Source organism: Cricetulus griseus, chromosome 2 (genome assembly GCF_003668045.3).
Source record: "Cricetulus griseus strain 17A/GY chromosome 2, alternate assembly CriGri-PICRH-1.0, whole genome shotgun sequence".
Taxonomy (NCBI): Eukaryota; Metazoa; Chordata; class Mammalia; order Rodentia; family Cricetidae; genus Cricetulus; species Cricetulus griseus.
In genome coordinates this window covers 118912850-118940152 of record NC_048595.1, presented here as the reverse complement: position 1 = coordinate 118940152, position 27303 = coordinate 118912850, and the positions used below count along the sequence as shown (strand labels likewise).

The 27303-nt window shown below is 43.5% G+C and overlaps 1 protein-coding gene across 1 annotated transcript; it reads right to left on the bottom strand.

Annotated features, from left to right (window-relative positions):
- Positions 1 to 24679: 24679 nt before the first annotated feature.
- On the bottom strand, positions 24680 to 26014 carry LOC113834443 (POU domain, class 3, transcription factor 2). The gene has a single exon (XM_027403630.2). The coding sequence runs from the start codon at positions 26012 to 26014 to the stop codon at positions 24680 to 24682; it is 1335 nt and encodes a 444-aa protein (XP_027259431.1).
- Positions 26015 to 27303: the final 1289 nt, after the last annotated feature.

Genomic DNA, 27303 nt, shown 5'->3' with positions numbered 1-27303 from the left:
TATAGAAGTCCCTTCTATTTTAGTTATATGCATTAGTTTGCATAAAAGTTCATCAGTTATAGTGAGCTTTTGTTTTTTAATTTTTAATTTTTTTCCATTCAGCCACATTTTAATCCTTTCTGATTTATCAGTCTGACTCTCTCCAGGAGAAGACTCCCATCAGACTCTCAGGATACAATGGCATTTTGGACTCTAAGATTTTAGGGATTCCCCTGTGACTTGATTGGCTTGTCAGAGCACTACAGCACCTCACATCTGTGAACCCAATGTAATCATTTAAATCAGGACAACAGGATTAATTGTGGGTCCCAAGTGCACTTTTTCTCCCCATGACTGCCGAGAGTACAAAATATAAGACTCCAAAAAGCTGACCATTGTGGTCATCAGAGTGAATTCACCTGCCGGGAGGTGAAGAGCATCAGACTCAGTCCCAGTGCTTTCGTTGTCCCCTGGACTGAGGACAGGTAGCAAGAGTGTCTGCTTTGCACATATGAGGCTCTGAGTTCCACACCCAGCATATCCACACAAAACAAAATTTATTTATTTTGCAATCTAGTGAATTACTTTACTCTACCAAGCCAACTGGATTAGGTTACAACTGCTTGCAAATAAAAGCATTCTAATAGTCATAGACTACATATTTGAGACAAGTCCTTTTTTTTATTTTATTAGTTCTAGTTAGGGAACAAGCTTATTTCAAGTCCCTTCTCCCTCTCCCTCCCCTCACCCCCAACTTTCCTCCCCCACCCCCAGCCACCCCCACCCCATCCACCCACCACTCCCCAGGCAGGGTAGGGCCCTCAACGGGGGCTCTGCAAAGTCCACCAAATCTTCCTGTGCTGGTCCTGGGCCCTTCCCCATGTGTCCAGGGCCAGAGTGTAGTCCTTCATGTGGGATGGGCTCTCAAAGTCCCTTCTTGCACCAGGGGAAAATACTAATCCACTACCAGAGGCTCCCTGGAGTGCAGAGGCCTTCTTATTGACATCCATGTTCAGGGGTCTGGATCAGTCTTGTACTGGCCTCCCAGACAGCATCTGGGGTCGATGTGCTCTCCCTTGTTCAGGTCAACTGTTCCTGTGGGTTTCTCCAACCTGGTACAGACCCCTTCGTTCTTCATTCCTCCCTCTCTTCAACTAAATTCCCGATTTCGGCTCAGTGTATATCTGTGGATGTCTGTCTCTGCTTCCTTCAGCCACTGGGTGAGGGCTCTAGGATGGCATAAAGAGAAGTCATCAATCTCATTTTAGGGGAAGGGCTTTTGGGTTATCCTCTCCACCATTGCCTGGATTGTCAGATCATGTCATCCTTGTAGGTCTCTGGAGATCTCCCTGGTTCCAGATCTCTTCTCGGACCAATAGTGGCTTCCTCTGATATGGTATCTCTCATCCTGCTCTCTTTCCTCTATTCTTCCCCCAACTCAATGTTTCTGACCCTCCATTTCCTCTCCTCTACTCCTCTTCTCTTGCTCTTATTGTAGCAGCTCCTTCCCCCCCTACCCTCATGCCCCCAATTAGCTCAGGAGTTCATGCCACTTCCATTCCTGGGGACCATTTATCCCTTAGAGTCCTTCATGTTTCCTAGTTTCTTTGGTGAAGAGCATTATAGACTGGTAATCCATTGCTCTATGTCTAAAATTCATATATCAGTGAGTACATACCATGCTGAGACAAGTCCTTTTTATATAGGTCAGATTGGCTATAAAATTTAGATTCTCTTGCCTCTCTGCCTTCTAAGTACTGATTTTTCAGGGCTCCTATATTGTTATTTCCACTCTTCCCCAATCTTGTTTCTTATAATGGGTTTGTTTTTTGTGTCTTTTCCAATTGTTACTTGCAGGAAGTACTGTCCCACTTCCTTCTGCCTTTATTATTTTATCACATACTGCTACATCATTTTGATACACTACTCTTGCTTGATTCAAATTCTCCTCCAACTAAGAAATTTAATCAAATTAACTAACACATAATATCCCTCTACCTAGGTTTTTCTGGAAATGGTCTAGTGTCTGTGTTCATGGATTATAAACTCTTTGGGGAAATACAAATAATTTTCATAATCAGGGTACTTCCATGTTTACTAGACATTTGACAATATATATCACACGTTGCCATTTGGTGTTTGAAAATTTTTCTTCAATGCAAAGTCATTCAGTCACATTTGAGGTACCTTGGTGGTCTGAGTCAGGTAAGGAACTTTTGTATGACGAGTTTTTTTCCATTCATTTAGTTAGCTCATAAATAAATAAAGTCATGCACAATTATGATACAGAATACAGTATGTTCACAATGGCATGGCTAAATTAAACCAATTAACATGTTATATCACACATATTCATCATTTTTGTTTTGAGAACATTTAAAGTATACTATCTCACAACTTTTAAAATATAGCATATTGTTATCAACCATATTTATCATGCTCTCAGTAGACTTCAAGACTTCAGAGAGTCCATGCCTCTTGTCCAACTGCAGTTTTATATCCTTAAACCAATCATTTCCCCATTGTTAAAAGATCCACATTGAAGCCTAATAGCCACAATTCTGCTCTCTGTTCCCATAAGTTCATCATTTCTAGGTTACGCATAAAATTGAAATTGTGTGACATTTGTCTTCCAGGGTATCACTTTTTTTTTTGGCAAGCATATAACTTTACTACTTACTAAAGATGAAATCAAATTTGCATGCACAGGTGAGCACTCACTGAAACACCTTGGATTCATCACATATTTGAGAATCAATTAGCTTATATATGAGTTTTATTATGACATAGTTTTGGTTAAAATAATTCCTTTATGTGAAACACTTTCTTATGACTTTGTCTGTGGTGTAAGTATTTGAACTCTAAAAGACAAGACTCACTCATACCTTGCTTTCAGACACTTGGTGCTTCCTTGGATCTGTCTTGGATGAGCACCTTAAAGCAGTGTTGATTTTCTATTATCACGGATTTGGGAAGTCTGTTCTTGCTCGTGTGGTTGTATGTTTGTGACCTTTGGTGAAGCTGAGTTGTCTCCTGGGACATCTCAGTTCTCTCTCTTCTTGGTGTTTCCAATGGTAAGAAAAGAAGTTTTGAGATTTCTTAAAGTTCAGGCTTGTACATTACATAGAGTGATTTCTTTGGTTTAATCAAAATAAGGAACAATCTCACTGACATAGGGCTGCTGGTGGGAATAGCCCCTAACACTTAATGACAAGCATGGAAACCTTTATGACAGGAAGCATGTGGGTGGAGCCCTTACTCTTCAAGTCTTTGGAAGCAGCCTGTCACATTGTTGGTATTATTTATAATGGACAAAGTAAATGAGTACACTTTTCATTTTCATATCCCCTTGATATTTATAATGTAAGCAAGTATTCACAAATCTTTTGATACCCATAAAATACTCAAAGTGAAACTGGAATTCTTTTCATCAGTATTTCCGATGGGGCAACTACTAGAACACACCATTAAAACTAGAGAGATGGCTCAGCAAATAAACGCAATTGTTGCCTTTCCAAAGGATCCAGATTTAATTCGCAGCACCCACATGGCAGGTCAGAGCCATTCATAATGTCAGTTTCAGAGTATTTGATGCCTTCTTCTGGCTTCCATAAACATCAGGTACATACATGATGTATAGCCATATATGCAGGCAAACTGATACATATAAAACAAAAGTAAATAAATCTAAAAACAAATTTTAAAAAGAACACAAAATTAATAGCAAGTAATGAAAAAAGGGGGGCCATGAATTTGAAGGAGTAGGGAGGGTACACTTGAGGACTTGGGGGTAGAAAAGGCAAAGGAGCAATGTAATTATAATCTCAAAAATTAAAAGAAGTTAAAAATAATTTTTAAAATCGTTTTACTAAAGAACATAAAAAGGAACATGAGATTATGTGTAAGTGCATATGTAAGCTGTGGGGATTTATGATTGACTAGTTGGTCCTCAGTGGAACTGTTTGGGAATGATTAAATGTGGCTTTGTCAAAGGAGGTGCTAATTGTCTACTCCCTGCTTGCAACTTGAGATCCAAGCTCTCAACTGTTTCTGGCACAATGCCTTTGTTCCACCATCATGGACTCAAACGTGTTGCAGAGGTTTTCTTGTCCCACCAGGTCCCACCACTGATTCAAATGAACACAGACTTACATCAATAATTAAACTGTTGGCCAATGGCTAAAGCCTCTTACTGGCTAACTCTCTCTTAATTATCAACCCATTTCTATAAATCTATGTATTTCCACCTGGTCTTGGCTGACCGGAGAAGGTCTGGACCTGTTACTCCTTCCTCTGCTCATGTGTCTGTGAGCAGATGTATCTCCTGCGTGCCTCTCTGCCTGTCATATCATCCTGGGCAGGGCCTAGGCCCTCCCCCATGTCTCCAGGCTGAGAGAGCATCCCTCCATGTGGGATGGGCTCTCAAAGTCCCTTCTTACACCAGGGATAAATAATCATCCACTACCAGGTGCCCATAGAGTACTGAGGCCTCCTCATTGACATCCATGTTCAGGGCTCTGGATCAGTCCCTGATGGCCTCCCAGACAGCAGTCTGGGGTCCATGTGCTCTGCCTTGTTCAGGTCAGCTGGAAATTCTGGAGAATTTCCCAGAATTCTCCTCATCTCTTAGTTCCGTCTATCTTCCTGCTTCTATCGACTGAAGTGTTTTATTCATCAACCAATAAGGGAAACATATATACAGAAGGACGTCCCCCATCACTAACCCAATTAAACACTTTCTTTCTGAGTTACCTCTGTCATGGTATTTTATCACAGCAATAGAAAAGTAACCACGACAAATGCTATTTTCTTTGGCTTTTATGCAATTAATTTGATTAAATTGCACAACAGAGGCTTTGCTTTGAGGGAACATACCTTGGTGGTAGAGCACTTTCCTACCATGTGTGACACCCTATATCCAATCCACAGCATAGGAAAGAAAAAAGGCAAAACATGAATATTGTTATTCCTGTTCTTTTGTTTATAATATTGCTACCCCTTTTGTTTTACTCTGGAACATTTTAATTTTGAATAAATAACTGGTTTTGAAGACATATGTAGGCCTATGTACCAAATTAGTGCATTATGTGAGTCTGAAAAGTCTGGCAGTAGATACAGAGTATTTGCCTTTTGCATTTGAGTTTTTTTTTAATGAAATGTTCTTTTTAAAGTGTTATACTATTTAGGCAGTTTTAAAATATGACAAACTCTTGTGAATACAGATATAGATATGTGTGTAAAAATATGAGAGGTGTAGGAATTTTAAATAAAACATCCAGCAGGTTATCTTTGGTGGGAAAGAGGAGAAGGTAACTGGAAGTCACAACTAGGAAAAAATGTCTCCAACTGTGTGCTAGTATTGCATCTTTTAGATTAAAGTGCAGCAGGATCATAGAAGATTTTATGTTTATTATCTAATTAAGATGTCATTCGATAGAGAGAGCAGGATGAGAGATATAACAGAGGGAGCCATTATAGGTCCGAGAAGAGATCTGGCACTAGGGAGATTTCCAGAGATCTACAAGGATGACACCAAGTGACAATGTAGGCAAGGGTTGAGAGGCTACCCTAAATGCCCTTCCCCTATAATGAGATTGATGACTGCCTTATATGCCATCCTAGAGTCCTCATCCAGTGGCTGATGGAAGCAGAGGACAGACACCCACAGATATACACTGAACTGAACTCCTGGAACCCAGTTGTAGAGAGGGAGGAATGAAGAACAAAGGGGTCGGGACCAGGCCGGTAAAACTCACAGAAACAGCTGACCTGAACAAGGCAGAGCACATGGACCCCAGACTGCTGTCTGGGAGGCCATCAGGGACTGATCCAGAGCCCTGAACATGGATGTCAATGAGGAGGCCTCAGTACTCTATGGGCACCTGGTAGTGGATGATTATTTATCCCTGGTGTAAGAAGGGACTTTGAGAGCCCATCCCACATGGAGGGATGCTCTCTCAGCCTGGAGACATGGGGGAGGGCCTAGGCCCTGCCCAGGATGATATGACAGACTTTGGGGGGCCTCCATGGAGGGTCCTACCCTCCCTGGGGAGCAGAGGGGAGATGAGATGGGAGGGAGAGGGAGAAGGGATTGACATGTGAAGCTTGTTTCTAATTTGAACTAATAAAAAAAAAGATGCCATTCAAATATATGCTACATGAGGCCCTTTCACAAATAAAACTTCTTTATTAGTTTCCAAAACATTGCCTCCCTAAGTGGTATTATCTTATAATACTGTTTTTATTCTAAATTTAAAAAATAATTTTCTTATTTGAGGCATTATGATATAAAATTGCATTGTTCTCCCCTCTGACCTCCCCATGCACCTTTCTCCTCTTGCTTTTCATCAAATTCATGGCCCCTATTTCTTTAATTGTTGTCACACACACACACATGCACATGCATGGATGTGTATGTGCTCTGGTTTCTCTTCAGATCTCTCTCTCTCTCTCTCTCTCTCTCTCTCTCTCTCTCTATATATATATATATATATATATATATATATATATACATATGTTCCTAACTGCATAAATACAACCTGTTTAGTGCTTGGGAAATTATTTGTACGTATATGATTTAAGAATTAACCGCTTGATGTTGGATAATGAGTTTGGTACTCTTACTTGGAGAAGACTAGGTCTCCTGCTGTGTTTATTCTTTGTGTAGGGTTGAGTGCCTATAAGATGTCTTCCTTTCCTATTAGCATTTCTATTGGTGTTGTCCCTGTTCCAGGCTTTCTCAAAACTTGTTTTGTAGACTAGGCTATCCTTCAACTCTCATAGATCAGCTTGCCTCTGCCTCCTGAGTGCTGAGATGAAAGGTGTGAGCCACCATGCCCAGCTGGTGTTCAGGTCTTGTTTAGACAGCCATGTTGATTTTTTTCCCTCCCAAATGAAGAAATTTTGAAAGCCAGGTATCATCAGCTTACTCCTCCAGCATGGAGATGCACCATCTAACTCAGAACCAGTTGCCTCCCCCAGGCCAAGGGGTTTGTACCTATGATTTATTTTCTTCATTGTAAATTTTGCAAAATATGAAGGAGCACTGTCTGCTTCTGAAGCAAGTGCCTGTACAATGACTCCAAATAATTTAATATTCTTAATAAATTAGAGCTAAAATTCTGACAAATTTGCAGAAAATAGTCGTCCATCTTTACCCAAGACTTTAAAATATTAAATTCTAATAAACATCTTCGGGTGGAATTTCTCCCCTGAAAGCTATTTAAAGGTTTTCTAACGGAAAAAGTAAGGTCCTTTTATTATTTTTATTTTAAATAGGAAGTAGAAAATAGACCAACTTAGGTTCACCAGCATATAAAAGAGGAGAGAAGTGCGATGACATGTCTTTGTTTCTGTTCCTCCACCAAAATGCATTAAAGTATAATTAAAAATGAAAACTATATTTACACAGTACAATACTGTGTTTTGATACAGGCACACATAAATAAATAGCTAAATAAAATAACTAATATGTCGATCTTGTAAAATATCTATTTTATAATGTACATATACCTATTTTTTAATGGAATAATCCCTTAGAGATCTTCAAGTCTATAAGACATTGTCACTAAGTATAGGCACCAAGCTGTCCAGGTTTATTTCTGCTTATATAACTGAGACTGGGTTCCTTTTATCCAGCTTCTTCCTGTGAGGGTCCCTGAAGGTGTCATACAGGGAGGCAAACCCCATAAAGGGATAAGAATGAAAACCCAGTGCAGATTGACTTCATCAGCCTGAATCAGACTTCAGGGAGTCTAATGACAGGCAGTTTATTCCCAATGTATTTAAACCCAGTACAATTTGAAGGGGAAAATAAAGTTTCCTGGTGTAATACAATTCCCAGTGCACAAAGAAGCAAAATTATATTGAAATTCAACTCAGAGCACATGTCATTCCCTCCAAGAAGATGGGTTCTAGTGATAGGCTACCTGTACCAGCTTAAGGACCTATGAGTCTATCCTGGTCTCAGTCAGACACATAGTATAGAGGTCATTTGGACTGTTGGCCACCTCTGGTCCTGGTTGTGGGACCTTGGGGGAGCCTCTGGCTATCAGGGTCATTTAGTTAACTAGCCACCTCTGGTCTTGGTTTTAAGAGCTTGATACGACCCAATAATAACACAGATCACCAAGCTGTAAACACTCCCTATTATCAGCTTTCTTGATGGAAGACCACGTTTTTCATCTTTCTCCTTGGAATGATGAACCTGGTTTCTCTGGAGATCCTTGTTATGCTCCCAACATCTTCCTTCCCCTTTCCCAATCCTTAACAACCAACATTCTACTCCCTGTTCTAAGAATGAAACTTTCATATTGACTGTAGGTAAAACCATGTGATATACATCATTCTTTACCTGGCTTATTTCCATTATTTACTACATTTCAGGTTTATCCTAGTTGAAGGTGAATGACACAGGTTGTTAAAAATGAACCTGGTATAGAAGATTGAGAGTATATCATTTTACAAGAGATTGGACACAATCTGGATGATATGGCTGTACATAGTATTTCATTTTATGTGTGAGTGGACATATGTCTAACTTTTTCTTTATCCCTTCATCCACTGATGGACACTTAAGCTTATTCCATATCACCATTATTCTTGAATAATGCTGCACCATACATGGGAGGACAGATACATATACAACTAACATATCCATTGCATTTAATATACATCTAAAAATAGGATTGGTGGGTCAAATGTAGGTTTATTTTTAAATCTTTTGAGGAATTTTTTTGCTGTTTTCCACAATGAAAAATTAATCTTCATTTCTCTCAATTATGCGTAGTTATTCCCTTATCACTTTCACACTTTTCCAACATTTATTATCTTTTGTCTTTTTAATAATAGTCACTCTGACAGGTGTAAGGAGATAGAACTCTGTGGTTTGAATTGTCTTAGAAAGCTGATGATTGAACATCTTTTTCATACACTTGCTGATCAGCTATATGTTTTCTTCTATTTGGGTCTTTTGCCCATTTTTTAAAATCAAGCTATCTATTCCCTTATTACTGGGTGAGTTTCTTATATATTTTAAATATTAAACTCTTTTATTGGATTTGTGCTTCATAAATTTTCCTCTTATTCAGAAGATTGTCTTCTCAACAAAAGAATTACTCCTTTTGTGGTGAAGGGCTTTTTCCTTTGATGTAATTCCACTAGTCTATTTTTGCTTTTGTTGACTGCTTCTGGGTTTATGTCTTTAAAAAATCATCAAGAAAAGCATCAGGAAGTTTGGTCCCTCTGTTTTCTTTTAGTGTTTTTTTTTCAACTTTTTTATTTGAATTAGAAACAGGCTTGTTTTACATGACAATCCTAGTTTCCTTCTCCCCTATAAACCCCCCCCCCAACTAAAACCCTATCTATCACATATCCTTTCTGCTCCTCCAGAGGGTGAGGCCTTCCATAGGGTGTCATCAGAGTCTATTGTATCCTTTGGAATAGGGCCTAGCCCACCCCTGTATGTCTTGGCTCAGGGAGTATTCCTCTATGTGGAATGGGCTCCCAAAGTCCACACCTATGCTAGGGATAAGTACTGAACTACTACAGGAGGTCCCATAGATTCCCGAGGTTTCCTCACTGAAACCCATGTTCCTGGGGTCTGGATCAGTCACATGCTGGTATTCCCGCTATCAGTCTGGGGAGCAAGAGTTCCCCAATGTTCAGGTCAGCTGTTTCTGTGGGTTTCACAGCCTGGTCTGGAACCCGTGCTTTTCACTCGTCCTTCTCTGCAACTGGATTTCCATTCAGTTCAGTGATTAGTTGTAGGTGTCTGCTTCTACTTTCACCAGATGTTGGATGAAGGCTATAGGATGGCATATAAGTCAGTCATCAATCTCATTATCAGGGGAGGGCATTTAAAGTAGCATCTCCTCTGTTGCTTAGATTGTTAGTTGGTGTCATCTTTGTAGCTCTCCAGACCTTTCCCTAGTGGTTTTTACAAGTTTCAGATCTTATGTTTAAATCTTTCATCCGGGTTTGGAGTGTAGCTCAGCAACAGAGCCCATACCTAGCATGAGTGAAGCTTTGTGTTCACCACCCCACACTCCAAAATAAAGTGTGTAATCAATTCTACGTGAATCTTTATGTATGGAGTGAGATAAGGATTCAATTTCATTCTTGTGCTTGAGGATGTCCAATTTTTCAAGCATCATTTATTGGAGATGTTGTTTCTCAGCAGTGTGTTTTTGACAATTTTGTGAAAGATTAATTGGTTATAAATAAGTTTATTCCAAGGTTCCTAATCTTATTTTATTAGTCTACACACCTGTTTTTATGTCAGTGCCATCCTATGTTGAATACCACAGTTTGGGAACTTATTTTGAAACCAGATAATATGACACTTCCAGTTTTTCTTTTTCTTGAAATTTCTTTGGTTCTTTGGGATTTTTTATAGTTCCAATTGATTTTTTACTGTTAAAAATGTCATTGGAATTCTTACGGGAGGTACTTAATTTGTAGATTGCTGTGCATAATGTGTGCACGTCAACTATACCAGTTCATCCAGTATATGAATATGGGTTATATTTCCATTTACTCATGATTTCTCCATTTTGAAAAACCAGCATTATAAGCTTTCAGTTAGGTCTTTCACCTCCTTAGTTAATTTTATTCCTAATTCCTAAGTGTCTTATGCCATTGTAAGTGGAGTTTTTTTTCTTTGTTCTTTTCCTTTCTGGTTTTTCAAGACAGGGTTTCTCTGTGTGGCTCTGGCTGTCCTGGAACACACTCTGTAGACCAGGCTGGCCTCAAACTCACAGAGATCCACCTGCCTCTGCCTCCTGAGTGCTGGTATCAAGGTGAGCATGCTACCACCACCAGGCTTGGAACTGTCTTCTTAATTTTACTTATCTTTTGATTGTTTGTTCTAGTGTATAGAAATTTGACTTCGTTTTGTATATTGATTTTATATCTTGCATTTTATATCTTGCAACTTTACTGATAGAGTTTCTAGTTCTAATAGCTTTCCAGTGGAATCTAGGGTTTTTAATTTATAAGACCATGATATTATGTATGGATAACTTAGCTTCTTCATTCCTAATTTGAATGGCTTTCTTTTTCTATTGCCTAATTGTTCTAAATTAGACTGGACATTCTTACCTTGTTCATATTTTTAGAAGAAAAATTTTCATCTTTTCTCACTTTATTTAAAACCAGGCAGCATCATTTACCTTACTTCATAGTCAAGAGCATATTGGTACAGTTATATTCAGCTAGCCTCTGTTGAATTTCTCTCCTTTTTCCTAATTCAAAACAATCCAGTAGACCATTCTTTTCAAGAAGCAGAAAATCTTGGGAGGGGGGTGTCTTTGTGCTGTAATTGAGAAATAATAGTAAGTAAAAACAAATGAATTGTCAAATCTAATCCTTATAGTTTTAGTTTGTGGGACATACTTTTCAAAGGGGAATTTTCAGGTGTATTTAAATTTATTTCAAAATACACTATTTATGTTTCCAAGATGTGGGAGGTGGGAAGAGAATCTCTTTATGCTGCCAGGCTGATCTCACCTCTTGGTCTCATCTTCCTTCCTTGGCCTCCCAAGTATTTGGGAGTGCAGGATTATGCCCAGGTGAATCTTTAATAAAAGTAATTGGAAACAAATAAGAAAGGAGACTTATTAAACAAAAGAGATCAACATCAAGCTAGCTTCATGTGAAGTTACTAGGAGGCTGAATGCAGTTCAGCCTTATGAAAACCTTATGGCCTCTGGTAATTCTCATTTTTCTTTTCTGTTTTTAAATTTTCTTAGTTACAGAGATGCCAATTAATAATGCAGCCAATTTAGTAGGTATGTAATAAAATTTCCTTGAATTTTATATGTTATTTTGATTAGCATCAGACTTTGAGTGGTTTCAAGGGATGAGTATTACTGAAACAAAGTCTTAATGACTTCAGTGTGTGTGGGGGGGTAGGGTGTGGAGAAGATAGAATGAGGAAAGGAAAAGAGGGAGGGAGGGAGGGATTCATCCAAATTAAAGCCACAGTCTCTCTATTCAGTTTCCTTGTTTGCAGCTCCCCTGGCTCTTGTAACACCATTATTACCCACCTACCACCTTCTTTCAGACTTACTTGGCTGGCCACACAGTTTCTAGTGTTCTCTGCCTACCTTTCCTAGCTAATCTGTTCTCTGTCATTCTTGCAACCCACAACAACCTGTCTCTTGCACTGTGCCAGCTCTTTTTCTCCCCAAAGCGTTGTTTTCACTGAATCCTCCCTCTGCAATGACTCTTAATTGCCTTTTAAATCTAATTAAAACTTCCTTAAGCCCTCCAGCAGTTCACTGTAGGCACTTTCCCCTGGCAGCCTTCGAGTGCAGTCCCTGGTTTGTGGTTTTAAGTGGCAAACCTACCCACCCTCTCTGCCTTCTGCCTTTATTCCTCATGGCGGGCCATCTGCCTCCTATCTCTAGTGCACACTCAAAGTCTCTCTGCAAAGTCATCCTTTCTCCCCTTGTGTTTGCTTGTTTAAACCGTGTTTACCTTTATCCCCTACTAGCTTTGATTACTCCAGGAATCGCAAGCTGTCCTTTACCAGATGCATAATGGGATTGGAGCCTGTGTCATCCATGTCTTGATGCCACACACCCACTCTTGTTAGGTAAGAGTCTACTTGACTGGTAAGCCCTGCTCTTTTTGGGACCGGTGATCTGGTCTTTTCCATACAAATTCAAAGTCTCTCTAGTGAGAAGACTTTAGATCCTGTTGGCCCTATATACTTACAGAACTCCAGGTTCCTGTCTATACTACCCTCCATCGGCAGCAGATATATTGCTTTGGGGGCCTTCGGCACCACAGCCATCCCTCTTCTCGGACCCCTCATTTTGTGAGAGAGGATTGAGGAACATTGGCTCTGGTGCGTGCTGGAGAAGGGATCTCTTCCTGCCAGGGCTGCTTCTCGATCTCATAAAAGTGGTTTGGCGCTACCAAGAGTGCTGGATGGTGGCGAGTAGGAATTCCAGCTGCTCCCTGCATGCAAGCTAGCAGGGCTGGGGTGGGGTGGCCCGGTCCCCGATTTTGGCTTTCCACATCAGCAGAGAAGAATCTTTATCTAGCACAGCAAACCTGCTGCATTAATGTGAAGGATTTAGGACCCGACAAACCTCAAGCAGGAGGGAATCCCTTCATCCACTTGTAGCTAGAGCACTGGCATAGAGCTTGAGCAGACCCCTCTGGGTCATTCATAACCAGCCCACAAACCACCTGGCTTTCAGGATAGCGCTACTGGAAACTCTGCTGCCAGGAGAGAACAACTGTCCAGTACTTACCATTTTCTCTCTTGCCAAGTGACAGCAGACACTTCTCTTTTTGCTCCACATAAGGGTCCCTGGAGAGAGGGATAGAGTTCCTAAATGGAATGGGACCACCAACCCCTATGGCGCCACTTCTGGAACTCAGTGTGATGAGGGCTCCCATGTGATCCAAATTCTGGATATTTCCAAACCCAGAGAACAGGCTGTGACCCATCAGCATTGTCGCCAATGCTTATCGCTGTTACTGCTGTCAGTGCTGCTGCTTGTATTGGGTTAGTTTTGAGCATTATGAACCCAGCGTTCTCTTTGCCACTGATTCAGGCTGCAATAAAAGATACCCAAAGAAGGATGCTGTAAACGTCAAGAAGTTGGATGGTGTAAAAGAAATGGAATGGTTTTCAGAGTACCAAGTTAGTCCTCCCTGGCATAATAGCGTAGCTGCAATTACTGGAGTATGATTCTAATAATGGTGTAACTGCAACCTCTGGCCTGGGCATTGTAAGTACAAAAAGTCCAGTCAATGGCAGGCCAACTAGTTAGAATTTATCCCTGGATAAAGCAATTGAGATGTGTGCCTCTACATTTCCTTCTCCCATACCAGTTGACACAAAGATGCACCTTTATTTTTAGGTTAATAGAATTTCTTGCTGGGCAGTCAGCCACAGCAGAGGCCTCCACCAGATTCTGCAAAGACCACTCTGCATAGCAGGCTTCCACTTTATTTAGTGCTGCCATGTCATGTAAACGTCACTGAAAATTTTGAAGAAGTTGTATGCACAAACTGCATGTGAAGATTTCCCCGTATGTTTGCTGACTGTTAAGTACAGAGAGGGGACACAGACTTGAGTGCTCCAAGTCAAGCCAACTCAGTAACCCAAATGGGAAATGCATGCAGTCCTCGGCTATGCTGGGTCCCTCTTTGTCACATGGCCTGGGGTAAACGCAGAAGAAAAAGACAGACAGACTGGAGGTAAATGGCATACAGTGTGGGAGAAGGGATAATTCACCAGATTCCACAAGAAGCAAATGCTAGCAGCTTCAACGATGACTTGTGGTGAAATGAGTTCGAATATGAATTTGGGGAGTGGGGATATTTTCCCTGGTCTAGAAAATTCTTCAACAAACGAACGTGTCTATGTTCAAGTGACCCCTCTTAAATAAAGTCACATTTGCACTCCAAAACCAAACAAGCATATTGTATAAAAATACGTCTGAGGTCAAATCTTGACTACTAAAATAGCATATTCTGGGTCCTTCTCAGAACCATTAACTGTGGCTTCCAACTTGATATTCTCATCTTGATTCCTATGAGAAGCCGAGGCTTCTCTGACGCATGGAGTGCTTGCTTATTACAGCTACACTTGTAGGGACTAAATATTGACGCGCTATCCTTTCTTCTTGACTTTGCTGGGATAACTTTTGGTATAAAATGAACTGTCCTCTCCAATGAAATTTCAAACCTGTATTCAGTAACCCAGATTGGACATTTAGAAACCTTTGTATGAGTCATGTGCGTGGAGTCACCTTCGTAACTTTTTTCTAGAGGGATTGTAGAGTGGGGAGAAGTAGAAAGCACATTCCAGTCTGAAATTCAACATTTGAAAGGATTAGAGTAAAATCAATAGTAGTTTCAAGCTGGTGCCACGGTGGGGCGCCAAAGTTCTACTCGGCTAAAGCTTGCACTCTTCTTGGGGTGAGAGCAGATGCACTGGGGGAGGGGAGAGGGGTGGGGCTAGGGTGTCCTTTATTCTCCTGTTAAACTAGCCTAGGAGACTTTGTTACATAACAAGTCTGTGCGTCGGGAAAGGAGACTTCGTTAGGGAGGCAGAAGGAGGGAGGTAGTGGGTGGGGGTAAACTCTTACAACTGAGGGAAATCTCAGGACTGCTGAGCTGACTTGGGAGCACAAACGGTCCTCTTCGCTTCAGAAATTCTTTGGCTTCTTCTCAAACAGGGGCCCATGACCTCTTTTAAAGGAGGCTTAGATTTGGTCAGGGTCCTCCCCTCCCACTGCCACCCCACCTCCTCCCCACCCCCAGCCAAACCAGCGACCTTGCCCATCCTGCGCCCCCCCCCGCCCCCCTCCACCGCGACGCCTCTGGGTGCCCACTCCCATGTTTGGGGTCGCTGCTTCCAGGAAGCCCAGCTCTTTCTCTACAGGGCGCATCTCCTGCAGCTCCCCCCCCCCCAGGACTCTTCAGAGGGGATAAAGGGCGGCCTCCCCACCTGCAAGAGTCCTGGATGCTCAGCCGTCAGCTGCCAGGAGCCGCTGATTTCATTCCCGCGCGGCTATCCCTGCTGGGGATGGGGGGTGGGGGGCGCGGGGCTGGGGCCCAGGGACGGGAGGGGCGGTGGCCTTGGCCAGCAGAAGCTGAGCGACAGCCGACAGCCCGCCAGGGTTTATTACATCCCAGCCACCCGCAAAGGTTAGGAACGCGCTTTTAGAGACACGATAATCCGAGTTTAAATATTAAAAGTAAAATCAGAACCAGTGGAGTATTTACCTAGAGACAGAGTAGATCTCTTTTTTGCGAGGGGAGAGGACTCTGAGGAGACCGCCCGCTTGCACCAGCACTTCTTTGCCTCGGTGGCACCATCAGGGCAGCCCGAACCCACTGGGACTGCTTCCCCCGCTGTGATGAGTGGCAGGAGCCTCAGACCCCCTCGCTTTCCCAGAAACATGGTAGACTTTCGAGTTCGGTCCAAATCTTTTGCTTTGTCAGATTCTCCTTTTTAAAGGCTTCCCGGACTAACACAAAAGGTGGCGAAAAGTGCGTTGGATCAATAGCAAAGATTGTTATTTAGATAACGAATTAATCTCCCTGTTATAATACTTTTTATAGTGAACTTTGTACCCCTTCCATAAGAAAAAAGGAATTTAAAGGGAAAAAAAGTCTCAAACAGGATTAAGGTTTTAATTACAACACCCTATCGAAATACTGTGTTTGATGAGCTGATCTTATCAATTAATAGTAGCGTTAAGGCTCTAGAAACAGAGTTACGGAAAATATGCTTAAGGGACTGTTTATAAAGTAATCGCGCCTAGAAAAGCAGAGGGTCAGCAGGCCAGAGGTGGTGTATCCAAGAAGGTTTAGGATCCGCGCCTCTCCTACTCTGGTCCCTGGCTGGGTGCGCATCTGGGACAGGGGGCTGCACTAGTGAGGAAAACAACACATAAGAGAAGCCTCTTCCAAGCCGAGGCCCACATCAAAGTTGGGGCCCCCAAAGGGCGGTGCAGTTCACTGAGTTTGGGTCAGCGTTATATTCGAGGGGCAAATAAAGTGATTTGAACATGCATCAACAGTTTTCCATAAAATACGAGTTAAAAGAAGTAATAGAAGTAATCACTGTCTCCTCAAATCAAGTAGAAAACATTTCAATGCACTAATTAGAGTAATTAGAATAATAAGCCTCTGCCTATATGTGGTAAGACAATGTGTACAAACAACTTTATTTAATGTATACTGGTAATCAGCGATGCGTGCCTGCTTGAATGCTCAGCGCAATAAAACTACCCTCCGTCCGCCCAAACAATCAAATACAAATTAGTTTAATGATTGTGCCTGCTGAATGTCTTAGAAATCCACAGGCAGAGGCGAGTAAATAGAAGCATCCCTGTTTGTGTGCGACCCTGCCCCGGCTGTGTGACCACAGGCAGACGCGGCTGGAGCAAGCCGCCGCTCCAGTACCGGGGGCTGAACCAGGCCGGGTGCCCAAACAGACCTGCTCTCGGCAGGCCGGAGACCCTGCTAATGTCGTTAGTTGCCTTCCCCACCACGGTCTGCAAGCTACTGGCTCTGCAGTCAGGATGCTTAAGGTACACCCAGCGCTCCAGCCCCGCTGCCCCGCCCCCCCCCCGCCTTCCCCCCCCCCCGCCTTCCCCCCCCCCGCCACCTCCGCGCCCCAAGAGGCCTTTCCCTCCAAGAGGCAAAAGGCCCTGTGGAACCCCCAACTCCCTTCCGCGAGGCTTTTTGAGAGTTTCTTTTCACGTGGAAACTGCTCTGGAAGTTAGGGAAGGCTTCAGTGCTGGAAACATCCCACCCAGCCTGAGAGTGAGTGGCCGGCCCAGGAGATGGAAGCCAGGCTTCCAGTCCTGGGGGAGGCTGGGAGCTTCTGGAGGCTCCTCTTTGACTCAGATGCCCAGGGTACCCAGGGCTTCTTTCCCTCACTTGTCTCAGAGGAACTGTGACATTGGACTTTAGGCTCACAAGTGAGGGGCTGGTTTCTGGATGTTAGTTAGAGAACCTTTTCTTGCTTGGCGTTTGCGTTTGGAAGGGAAGGTTCCTTTCCACTGGAGGCTGGCCGCTGAGGCCAGAAACTATCACAAGTTTGCTGAGTGGGAGCCGGAGGAGCACGCGTTTAGAACTTAATTCCCCAACTTTCGGCGGTTCCCCTTCAATGCACAACCTCCACAAAGCTAGGAAGCGCCCAAGTGGCGTCCCAAACAGCCATTAGTCCCGCCTCCACTTTCCCTGCTGTGGTGCCCTACTCCTTTTACTCTGGGACCAAGGTTTCTCACAGTCGCTTCTCCCCAGAACCGATCGTTGTGTTGGGACTTTGCCGAGAGTAAGGGGAGATGATGGCGGGCAGACAGTTGATGTGTGGGGGTGGGGGTAGGGGTGGGGGTGGAGGGATCCACTCTTTGCTCTAACTCCGCAGTCACCTCGGTACTCCAGACACCTCTGTCCTTGCCACCCGCTGCTTGTCCTTGCGAGGGCTGCCTATTCTCTGCCCATCCCCGAACGTCATGCACCCCATACATCAGTACTCAAAGCAGCGCCCCTAGCCTCAGGCCCTGACAGGCTGATCTGTCAGTAGTTCCAGAAGGCGCCCACCCCTACGGACCTCCCTTGAGAAGAGAGAGTTAGGATCCACCTCGGTGACCGCCCTTCCCTCGGAGGTCAGGGCTTCGCTGCCCTTGGAGACCAGAAAAATCCCCGCTTTGCCGCAGCTCTCAGCCAGGCCTGGGCGGACAGGGAAGGACCAGCTCCCCTCAAACGCCTTTCTTCGGTGCTCAGGTCAGCTCCTGCGGTCCTTTAAGCGGTCCCTTAAGGCCGCCATTGAGCCACGGGAGACGCCCAGCAGTGAGCACCCTTTCCAGTCTTGCCCAGTAGCTATAAGAACTTTGAAGGAATATTTGTTAGGGGAAACAACATCAACAGAAGTTATTAATGCCAAATAATTCTCTTCAGAATCGTGTGCTGTGGAACATAAAAGGTCACATGAAAATTCCCCTGAAAGAATGAGATTTCTTACGAGGGGGAGGGAAGGAGCTCCCACATTTTGTCCCTGGATTTGCTTGAACCTTAAAGCCCTCTTGGATTACAAAGGCTAATTTGTGTTACAAATTCACAAGGAACTTTCTTTTCCCCACTCTGCTGCCAAACTCTGTGGCCCTGTATTTTGGTCTGTAGAACTTAAAAACAAAAACAAACAAACAAACAAAAACTTTCCTTACCTTTTTAAACAACAAAGGCAAAAGAAACACTGGTGGGAGGGAAAATATATAAGCCCATTTTTCAAAAAAGACCTCAAGTTCCAATTTACTCCAGTTGCCTACTGGCATATATGGCACACGGAGAGTTAATTCATGACAATCAAAATCCCCTCCAGCTTTCTCAGACAGGGCACTAACACTCCCTGCCTTTCCAAAAATCCTTGATACCTCGTGTGTGTGTGTGTGTGTGTGTGTGTGTGTGTGTGTGTGTGTGTGTGTGTGTGCCTTAACCTCCGGCTCCATTCTTTAGCAGGGAGAAATATTTGCGGCCAACTACAGACACTTCCAGAACCCAGGCTGTTTAGGCACTTATGGAAACTCCCTTGCCACCCACCCACCCCCATTTCAGACAAAGAGCTATAAAAACTCAAAAAGAATGGACTTTGAGATATAGATGCACTTTTACTGGTGTATTAAATAACATAGCAGACATTTTTTTTAAAAAAAGAAATACATCTTAATGTTACCAACAATCAGAATCCTAGGAACAATAAGAGATTAGACTGTTTTGATGGGATGTGATATTGTGGTTAATAACCTCTAACAGCTAAGTCGAGCAGCAGTGTCATTAAGGTCCAGGAAAGGTACTACATAATGAAGTTGATTAACTTTTTAAAAGAAGAGGATAAATGTTCTGGGTCCCCGCCCCCCCAACACCAGAACAATGTGAAAACATTCTGAATGTTTATCTCCACACCCAAGCAAAGCCTTGAAGCATCTGAAAGCCATTTCCACGACTCTAGTACTTGTCTCTACATAAGCAGAGATTGAAAAAATATTGGCCCAAGTTCTGGAAACCTGGGCCAATTGATTCTTTGAATTGGTGAGCTGGGTGGCAGACCCCTGCCACTTTTCTTTTTTTTTTTTTTTTCTATCCTGAATCAAGTGGTGGAAATAGCCATGAGAAGCCCCAGTGCTCTCCTACTGCCATTTGAATCCCATTCAGAGACTGTGTATCATTTTAAAAAATAAACTTTCCTAAAGAGAAAATATTTATCTAAAACCCAGATGAATAGGCCATTAGTCACATTGTCGAAATTCGTGGTACTTCCTGATGCAGGTCCCCATTTCACTTGAAATAAACACCATTCTTTTGCTTTACCACTGAAATATACAAGGAGAATCAAGGGCACCCCCACTTCACCACCCTTCTTTTTTTTTTTTCTGTACAAACTCCATCCTTCATTCTATAATTTGTACGGGAATTCAATAGAATGTAGAACATAGTCCCATGAATTAATTGAAAAATCAACGAAGACAAACCAAAGAGAGGAGAAGGAATGAAAGGATAATCTCATCAGGCTCCCCTGCACTCTATCCAAGATGCTAAAGTATCCACAAGGAAACTAAAGAGCAAGTGAAGACAGCACATGTCTGGGACCAGGGCATGCATGCAAGAGCCACCCCCACTGTTACTGTTCCCTCATTTTATTAGTTTTTTTTTTTTTAAGAAATAAGAAGATAGATGAGAGCCTTCATCAAAACCATTTTACCAGAAAATCCTGCCAGTGTGTGGCCTCCTCTGTAGAAGCAGGAGGAGAGAGAGGGGAAAGAGAGAGAGAGAGAGAGAGAGGTGGTTTTGTTGCTGCTATCTGAAACATAAAGGACATTTCTTCATGGGAACTGAGAATGTTTAAAATCACCAAGCATAATATAATTTGTGGCCATTTCTTCCCTTTGACCTTCGCATACTCTTTCTGATATGATCATTTCCTCCCCATTATATATATGCACACACACATGCATATAAAATAAATCTAAAATAGAGCATGTTTTGAGCAAACACAAACACTAGCATTTTTATCTTTAGGATAGAGATGGCTTCTCAGTATCTCACAATTGCTCCATAGATTTGTAATAGTGGCTCTGACTTTTTTTTTTTTTTTTAAGTAGTGGGAAATGCATTCTAAGACAGGCATGGAAGCTATCAGAGCATCTTTAGAACCCGAATGACCAGCATGAGTCAGGAATATAGTGTGTCTGTTTAATATGTGATGTTTCCTGGCCTGTTCTTAGCTGTTGTGGCCAAGAACAAAAATGCCTTCCCAAGGTCCACCAAAATGCCCTGCAGAGGGCAGATGCAGCTTGCTTTCTGCCTTCAGCAGAGGGATATTGACCCAGAACTCAAATCTATACCTAGCTTAAACATTTTACCCATCAGCATGTCTGCGGTCACAAAACACTTCTTCTTTCTGTCACTTCTTGTTCAGTCTATTGATAAGATCATTTGGCAGAATCTGTTTGGGACCCATGTAATATTGACTAAGAATTAGAAAGGATGATCAGAGGTAATAATCCCAGAAACTACTTTCCTAAATGGACATTTATATTTTAAGTCAGTGTTCCAGGGAGGACTTTAAATACACCAGCAAACTTATAAACTTACCCCGCACTGTTTGAACCCCTCACTAACATCAAAAGCTCTTTTGTTTGTTTTTGTTTTTTTAAGTGCAGTGCTCTCTCTAGCACCGAAACAAACCATTAGTACTATAGCTTGAATCTCTTCCACACATTCTTTCCTTCCTTTTTAAAATTTGGAATGTGTTGTTGTTTACCTAATAAAAAAGAAACATTGTTGCATAATCCATTGTAAAAAGTATCTTTTCCTGTAAATCTAAGAGGAACAATGCGTAGTGTCTACTTTTAATTATTTGGCATACACATAAATGGCATTTTTTTGTTGAAAGATGTGTGTTAATTATGAAGAGTAGTTTCTAGCTAAGCCTCACTTTCCTGAAGATCCCAAATTATCTAAGGACATGTGAGAAGAGGCTAAAGTCCATCTAGTTCCACTGACACTTCCCTAAACAAGCCATCAGCAAAGGTGCAGCTAACCTGGAAGGAAGGTGTAAGGACATGGACATGTATTTGCAAGGCAAATGTTTTCTGTTGGTCCTGGAAATGGCAAATAAATTGATGCTCAAACCCAATGACTACTTTGATTTAATGCGATAAAGCAGTAAAGGAAATACTTGGGACCCACGATAGTTTCTGAAAAGAAAAATCCAAACAGTAGTCTTCATTTAAAAAAAATTAAGCAAATGTCTCTGGAAGTTATAAACATGAAAGCTGGCAATAAATGCATAAAATTTATTCCAAAACTTTTTGAAGTATAAAGGAAGGGAAGTGTTTTCATACACAACTCAGCTCAGTAAGTATAAGGTCTATGTAGGGATTCTCCCCCTCTTAGAACTTGGCACTATCTTTAAAAATAAAATAAAGATATTTCAATAATTAGAACAAACTATGAAGGTATTGTGCATTTCTGTTTTATGTAATAATAAAATATTACTTTAACATAAATATATAAGGATCTCTGCGCTTTTATTTTCCCCACAAGCACAATCAAATGTACGAAAACAAAGCTTTTTTTTTTTAAAAAAAGAAACTGAACCAAAAAAAAAAAAATGACATCCCATATAGATCTTGCTACCTACTCATTTAAAGCTACAGAAAACCAGTTTTCAGAACCTTTTGCTCCAAAAGAAATAAATATACATTGAGGCAGGCCACGTAAAACGATATGAAAATATTTCCCTGGGTAGCATTAAAAAAAGAAAAATAGACAAAGAAACATTTAAACTATTTCTGCATTTCAAAACACAGATATTAAACATATATACATATGGTAAGGTTCAGTGGTAAGTTTTCATTTTTGTAAGCCTATGAGAGCAAGAGATGCTGTAGACATCTCCTCGGAACCCCAGCTTCTAACCTTACCTACTTGGTAATAAGTATCTGCAAATTCATTTCCTCCTTTTACCATTGGCTATTTGCCCTCCTCTGGATTGCTTCACTGAAGGCTAGTCCCCACACATCAGGAGCAAGCAGTGTGATATAACCTGAAATAGCTCTATGCCATCTCCAGTGACATTCACTGGGGGAAATGAAATACAGGCAAATAAACATGCCCATTATAAGTCACCATTTATCTTGTAAAAAAATTGAAAATGAAACAATCACAGGTGTTTGAAAAGACAATATTGGATAAAGCATATTTCCTAAAACCTTAACTACTGAGTGCAATGCTAATCTGATGTTGAACCATATTTTCATGGTAGTGAGAATTTAATTTTTTAAAATAAACATTTATCTAATACCTAACAAAGAAATAAAACCCAAACATTGAAGTTTACTAAAAAAAAAAAGTCTTTTCCCTTTTACTGCCCTTTTGTGCTGATAACTATTTAATTTTTTAACTGATCACAGATTAGTGGTATTAATTTTAATATAATCATAAGCTTTTTTGTTTGTTTGTGTTTTTTTGGTTGTTCCTTTTTTTTACCTACACCTTCCAGAATATTCTATTGTGTTGGGAGTAAACCATTTCCCATTGACACAAGGAAAAGAAAATGCACTGAAAAATTCTTAACAAAGGGGGAGAAAATAAGTGTTGGAAATGTCCCCCCCTTTATCTTTCTTTCTTAATGAAAGAGGGGGAGAACTCTGTCCAAGCTGAACTGATACCTTTCTTTAATAAATTATGGGGGGGGGAGATGGTGTAAGACCCAAAGTATGACTTGATAAACAAATGAAGTGTTGAAGACAAAAACCTGTCCATCATATATATATACACACACATATATGCTATATATTTATATATGCATATATGCTGTATGCAATTGTGTGCTAAGAAACACAGTCTATACATATGTTATCAAGTTCCTGGATTATTTTCTTTACATTAAAAAAAAAGACCTAATAAAGGGACAAAGTTTAACCATTGCTGTCATCACAACTAATCCCTTATAATTAAGTTATTGAACCCAAAGGCAGAGAACCACACTGTGTTTCCCAATTATCTTCAGCAGTCCCAGTTTCTTTATGTTGGATAACTCTAGCAATATATTTAACCTCGCATTTCTTCTGAACTCTTTCACAATGGCCCTGCCTGATAAAATGAAGTGACCGGTCACTCACTATCGATTTTTCTTTTTCTTCCCTATCCAAAAATACTGCCTGAAAATGAAGTTTACTCTGTGGTTTACAAAAACCTATGCTCGACTCTTACATTTATATTCCAAACAGTATTTCTGCCTTGCATAAAGCGGGCAAATCATACACATTTCCTGAATGCAAACATTTATTTATTTTATGATATGAAGCCAATCACTCTGCTTTGAGGAAAAGGGTCAATAAATGTTACATCAGGTCTGGGGAGTTGGAAGAAAACCAAAGTTCACAAGCAATACGAACAAGGGACATCAGAACACTAGAAGTGGAGGGGAGCCAAGAGCTGGCTTCCTTCCTCTCTGCCGGATAAGGCAAAACAAAACAACCCAAAAGGATAGTTTCAAAATTAACAGTGGGTGTTGAGAAAAAAAAGAATGCTGAACTTGTTAATGTAAACTTCAATTTTCTTGCAGTGCAAATTTGTATGGTTAAAATTTGCCTATATTAAAAAAGTGTATTTTTCCCTCTTTCCTGATGGGGACCCATGTTAAATAAACACAGCAGCACGTGTCAGCTTTGAGCATTGGGAGGCTGCAGTTTTGCGTTTTGTACGGTTTGGTGGATTTTTTTTTCTTTTTGGTAATTCACTTGGTTTTTTCCAGGTCTCTCTCTCTCTCTCTCTCTCTCTCTCTTCTCTCTCTCTCTCTCTCTCTCTCTCTCTCTCTCTCTCTCTCACACACACACACACACACACACACACACAGAGAGAGACACACACACCCTACTCCCCTCTCTCACTAAGAGACATTCTACTTCATTTTTTGGGTACTTGTTTGCAAAGGTCAAAACCCATCATTACACCTGCTACCTGTTAAAGGATAGTCCAGTGTCTTCGTTCCTTTCCTTTTCCCTTATTTTCACTATTTTTTTTCCTTTTTTAAGGGACCGGGAAAAATAATAATAAAAAAATCAGAAGTTAGAGGGGGAAACAGGGGTCCCAGGAAGGACCATGGACCGAAGGGGAGGGGGAGCCCCATGCTCTGCCCCTCCCCCTCTTGAGTTCACTGGACGGGCGTCTGCACCCCGTGGTGTGGTGGCGTGTCCCTACTCCCCCCGTACACATCCTCGGCGCCCGGCAAAGTCCCTCCGGGAGGGGTCATCCTTTTCTCTTTCTGTCTCCTGTTACAAAACCAAACTCTCACCACCTCCTTCTCCAGCTGTAAGCTGTCCGCGAGGGAGGTGATCTCCTGGGCCGAGGGCTTGGGGCATTTGAGGAAATGGCTCTCCAGAGCCCCCTTGACGCTCACCTCGATGGAGGTCCGCTTTTTCCGCTTGCGCCCTTGCGCTGCGATCTTGTCTATGCTGGTGGGGCTGCCCGAGGACGAGTCTGCCTCTTCCAACCACTTGTTCAACAAAGGCTTCAGCTTGCACATGTTCTTGAAGCTCAGCTGCAGGGCCTCAAACCTGCAGATGGTGGTCTGCGAGAACACGTTGCCATACAGGGTGCCCAGCGCCAGCCCCACGTCTGCTTGAGTAAATCCTAGTTTGATCCGCCTCTGCTTGAACTGCTTGGCGAACTGCTCCAGGTCGTCTGAGGTTGGCGTGTCCTCGTCCGAGTGCGGGTCGTGATGCGCGCCTGGGTGGCCCGGTGGGCCTTGTGGGGGAGGTGGCGGGGGCGGTTGCTGGTGCGGGTGAGAGTGCGGATGCGGGTGGTGGTCTGCATGATGCGGCTCTTCGTGGGCGTCCCGCAGGCCGTGGTGGTGCAGCCCAGCCGGCTGCCCTCCTGCGCCTAGCATGCCGTTCACCGTGAAGCTGGGCTGCGAGTAGAGCAAACCGCCGTTGGACGCTCCCATGGAGGGAGGGAGGTGAGCTGCAGCCGCCGCACTCCGCCATGCCCCGGGCCCGGGGTGGTGGTTGGCAGCGTGGTGCACCAGATGTGGCGGTCGCTGTTGTTGTTGCTGCTGCTGCTGCTGTTGCTGCTGCTGTTGCTGTTGCTGCTGCTGCTGCTGCTGCTGGTGCTGCTGCTGTAGCGCTCCTGGCCCGTGCAGCTCGTCGCCTCGGCCACCCTGCTGTACCACCACCGAGGGCTTGATGTCCGGCTGGCCTAGGGGGCTGGTGGACCACGGGGAGCCGTCGCCGCCTCCCCCGCCGCCTCCCCGCCTCCTCCCGCCGCCGCCGCCGCCGCCCCCGCCGCCGTGGGACAGCGCGGTGATCCACTGGTGAGCGTGGCTGAGCGGGTGCCCGTTGCTCTGCAGCGCGCCGTAGTCGCCCTGCACCAGGCTCTGCGCCTCGCGATAGCCCCCTGCGCCCTGCTGCATGCCGCCGGGCGGCTCGGCGTGCACGATGGAGGCGCTGGAGGTGAGCAGGCTGTAGTGGTTAGACGCTGCGGTCGCCATGACTCTCGGAGCCGGACTGGGCGCTCTGGTTAAAGGAGCCGCGCATTTGACAGTTACTTTTCCGCCTCGGGCTCTCTCTCCTTGCTCGCCCCGCTTCTCTCCCTCTCTCTTTCTCTTTCCCCTAGCGGGCAGCTCCGACGACCGCTCCGACGCCTTCTGTTGCTGCTCCTGCTATTACTGCTGCTGCCGCGCTGCCTCCCGCCCGCCCGCCCTCGCTCTTTCTCCTCCTCTCCCTCCTCTCGCTCTCGCTCACTCTCTGACTCGCTGGGCGCTCCCCCCTCTCCCCGCGCTCTCAAGCTCTCTCCCGCTCTCTTGGCAGAGCCCGCTCGCAGCGGCACGCGCCTGGGCCCCGCCCCCTCCACCCCCTCCCATTGGCTCTGCGCCCTTTGATTTACGTGGATACCGCTAGCAACCTCCCAGGCCGGCGCCACTGATTGGTGCAGAGCCCCACCCCCCTTCCTCTTCCCTCGGGCTCTCAGTCTTCTCAGCCCTTCCTTTGGTACCCCCACCCCCAGCCCAGCGACTCAGATTCTCTTAGTTCTCACCCCCCTCTCCTCTTCTGTTCCCGGCCTCCACCGCCCCTCTCGGATGGGCCCCGCCCCCCATCTGTCTCCCAAGCTGAGAACCCGGCAGCGGGGCGGTCCAGGAGCTCTGGTGGACTACAGCCGCTTTGGAAGACTTGCATGGGAGGGAGTCTACTTTCTCTTCTCAATAGGTTTTTTTTGGGGGGGGCGTGGATGGTGGAAGAGAAAGGCTGGGTCACAGCGAGTCAGCAGGAGTCCGGTTTTTATTCTTCTACACACACACACATACACGCACACACACACACACACACACACACACACACACACACACGCTGTAAGTGTGTGTATGTGTGTGCACGCGCGCGCGGTTGCTTTTCAACGTCGTTTAAACCTAGAACGAGAGCCAAAGCCAGACTAATATCTCCAATGGAAGCTTTCTTTCACACTATGGTTAGAATTACAGCGCACAGGTGTCCGGTGCTCTAGGGTGTGTAAATACCTTTGTCCTCAAATAAAGACTCTCACCTTCCCCTTCACCCTAGTAGCAAAGCTCCCTAAAACTCCAGATCCCAGTCTCTTTCTCAAGACTCAGGCAGAGAGAGGCTCAACCTACGCCCTGGATTTTGAGCAACTCCAGTTGCACGGTGTTGCCTACTCTAATAGCTCAGCGCTCTGAACTGGAAACAAAACTCTGGAACACTCGGGTGCGCACAGAGGTTATGGTTCAGAGAATCGGGAGCTTTCCAGGGCAGACTTTCGCCTTGT

What these genes read in the sequence shown, in the direction of transcription:
- LOC113834443 (XM_027403630.2), bottom strand. Translation starts at nt 26,014, where the DNA reads ATGGCGACCGCAGCGTCTAACCACTACAGCCTGCTCACCTCCAGCGCC.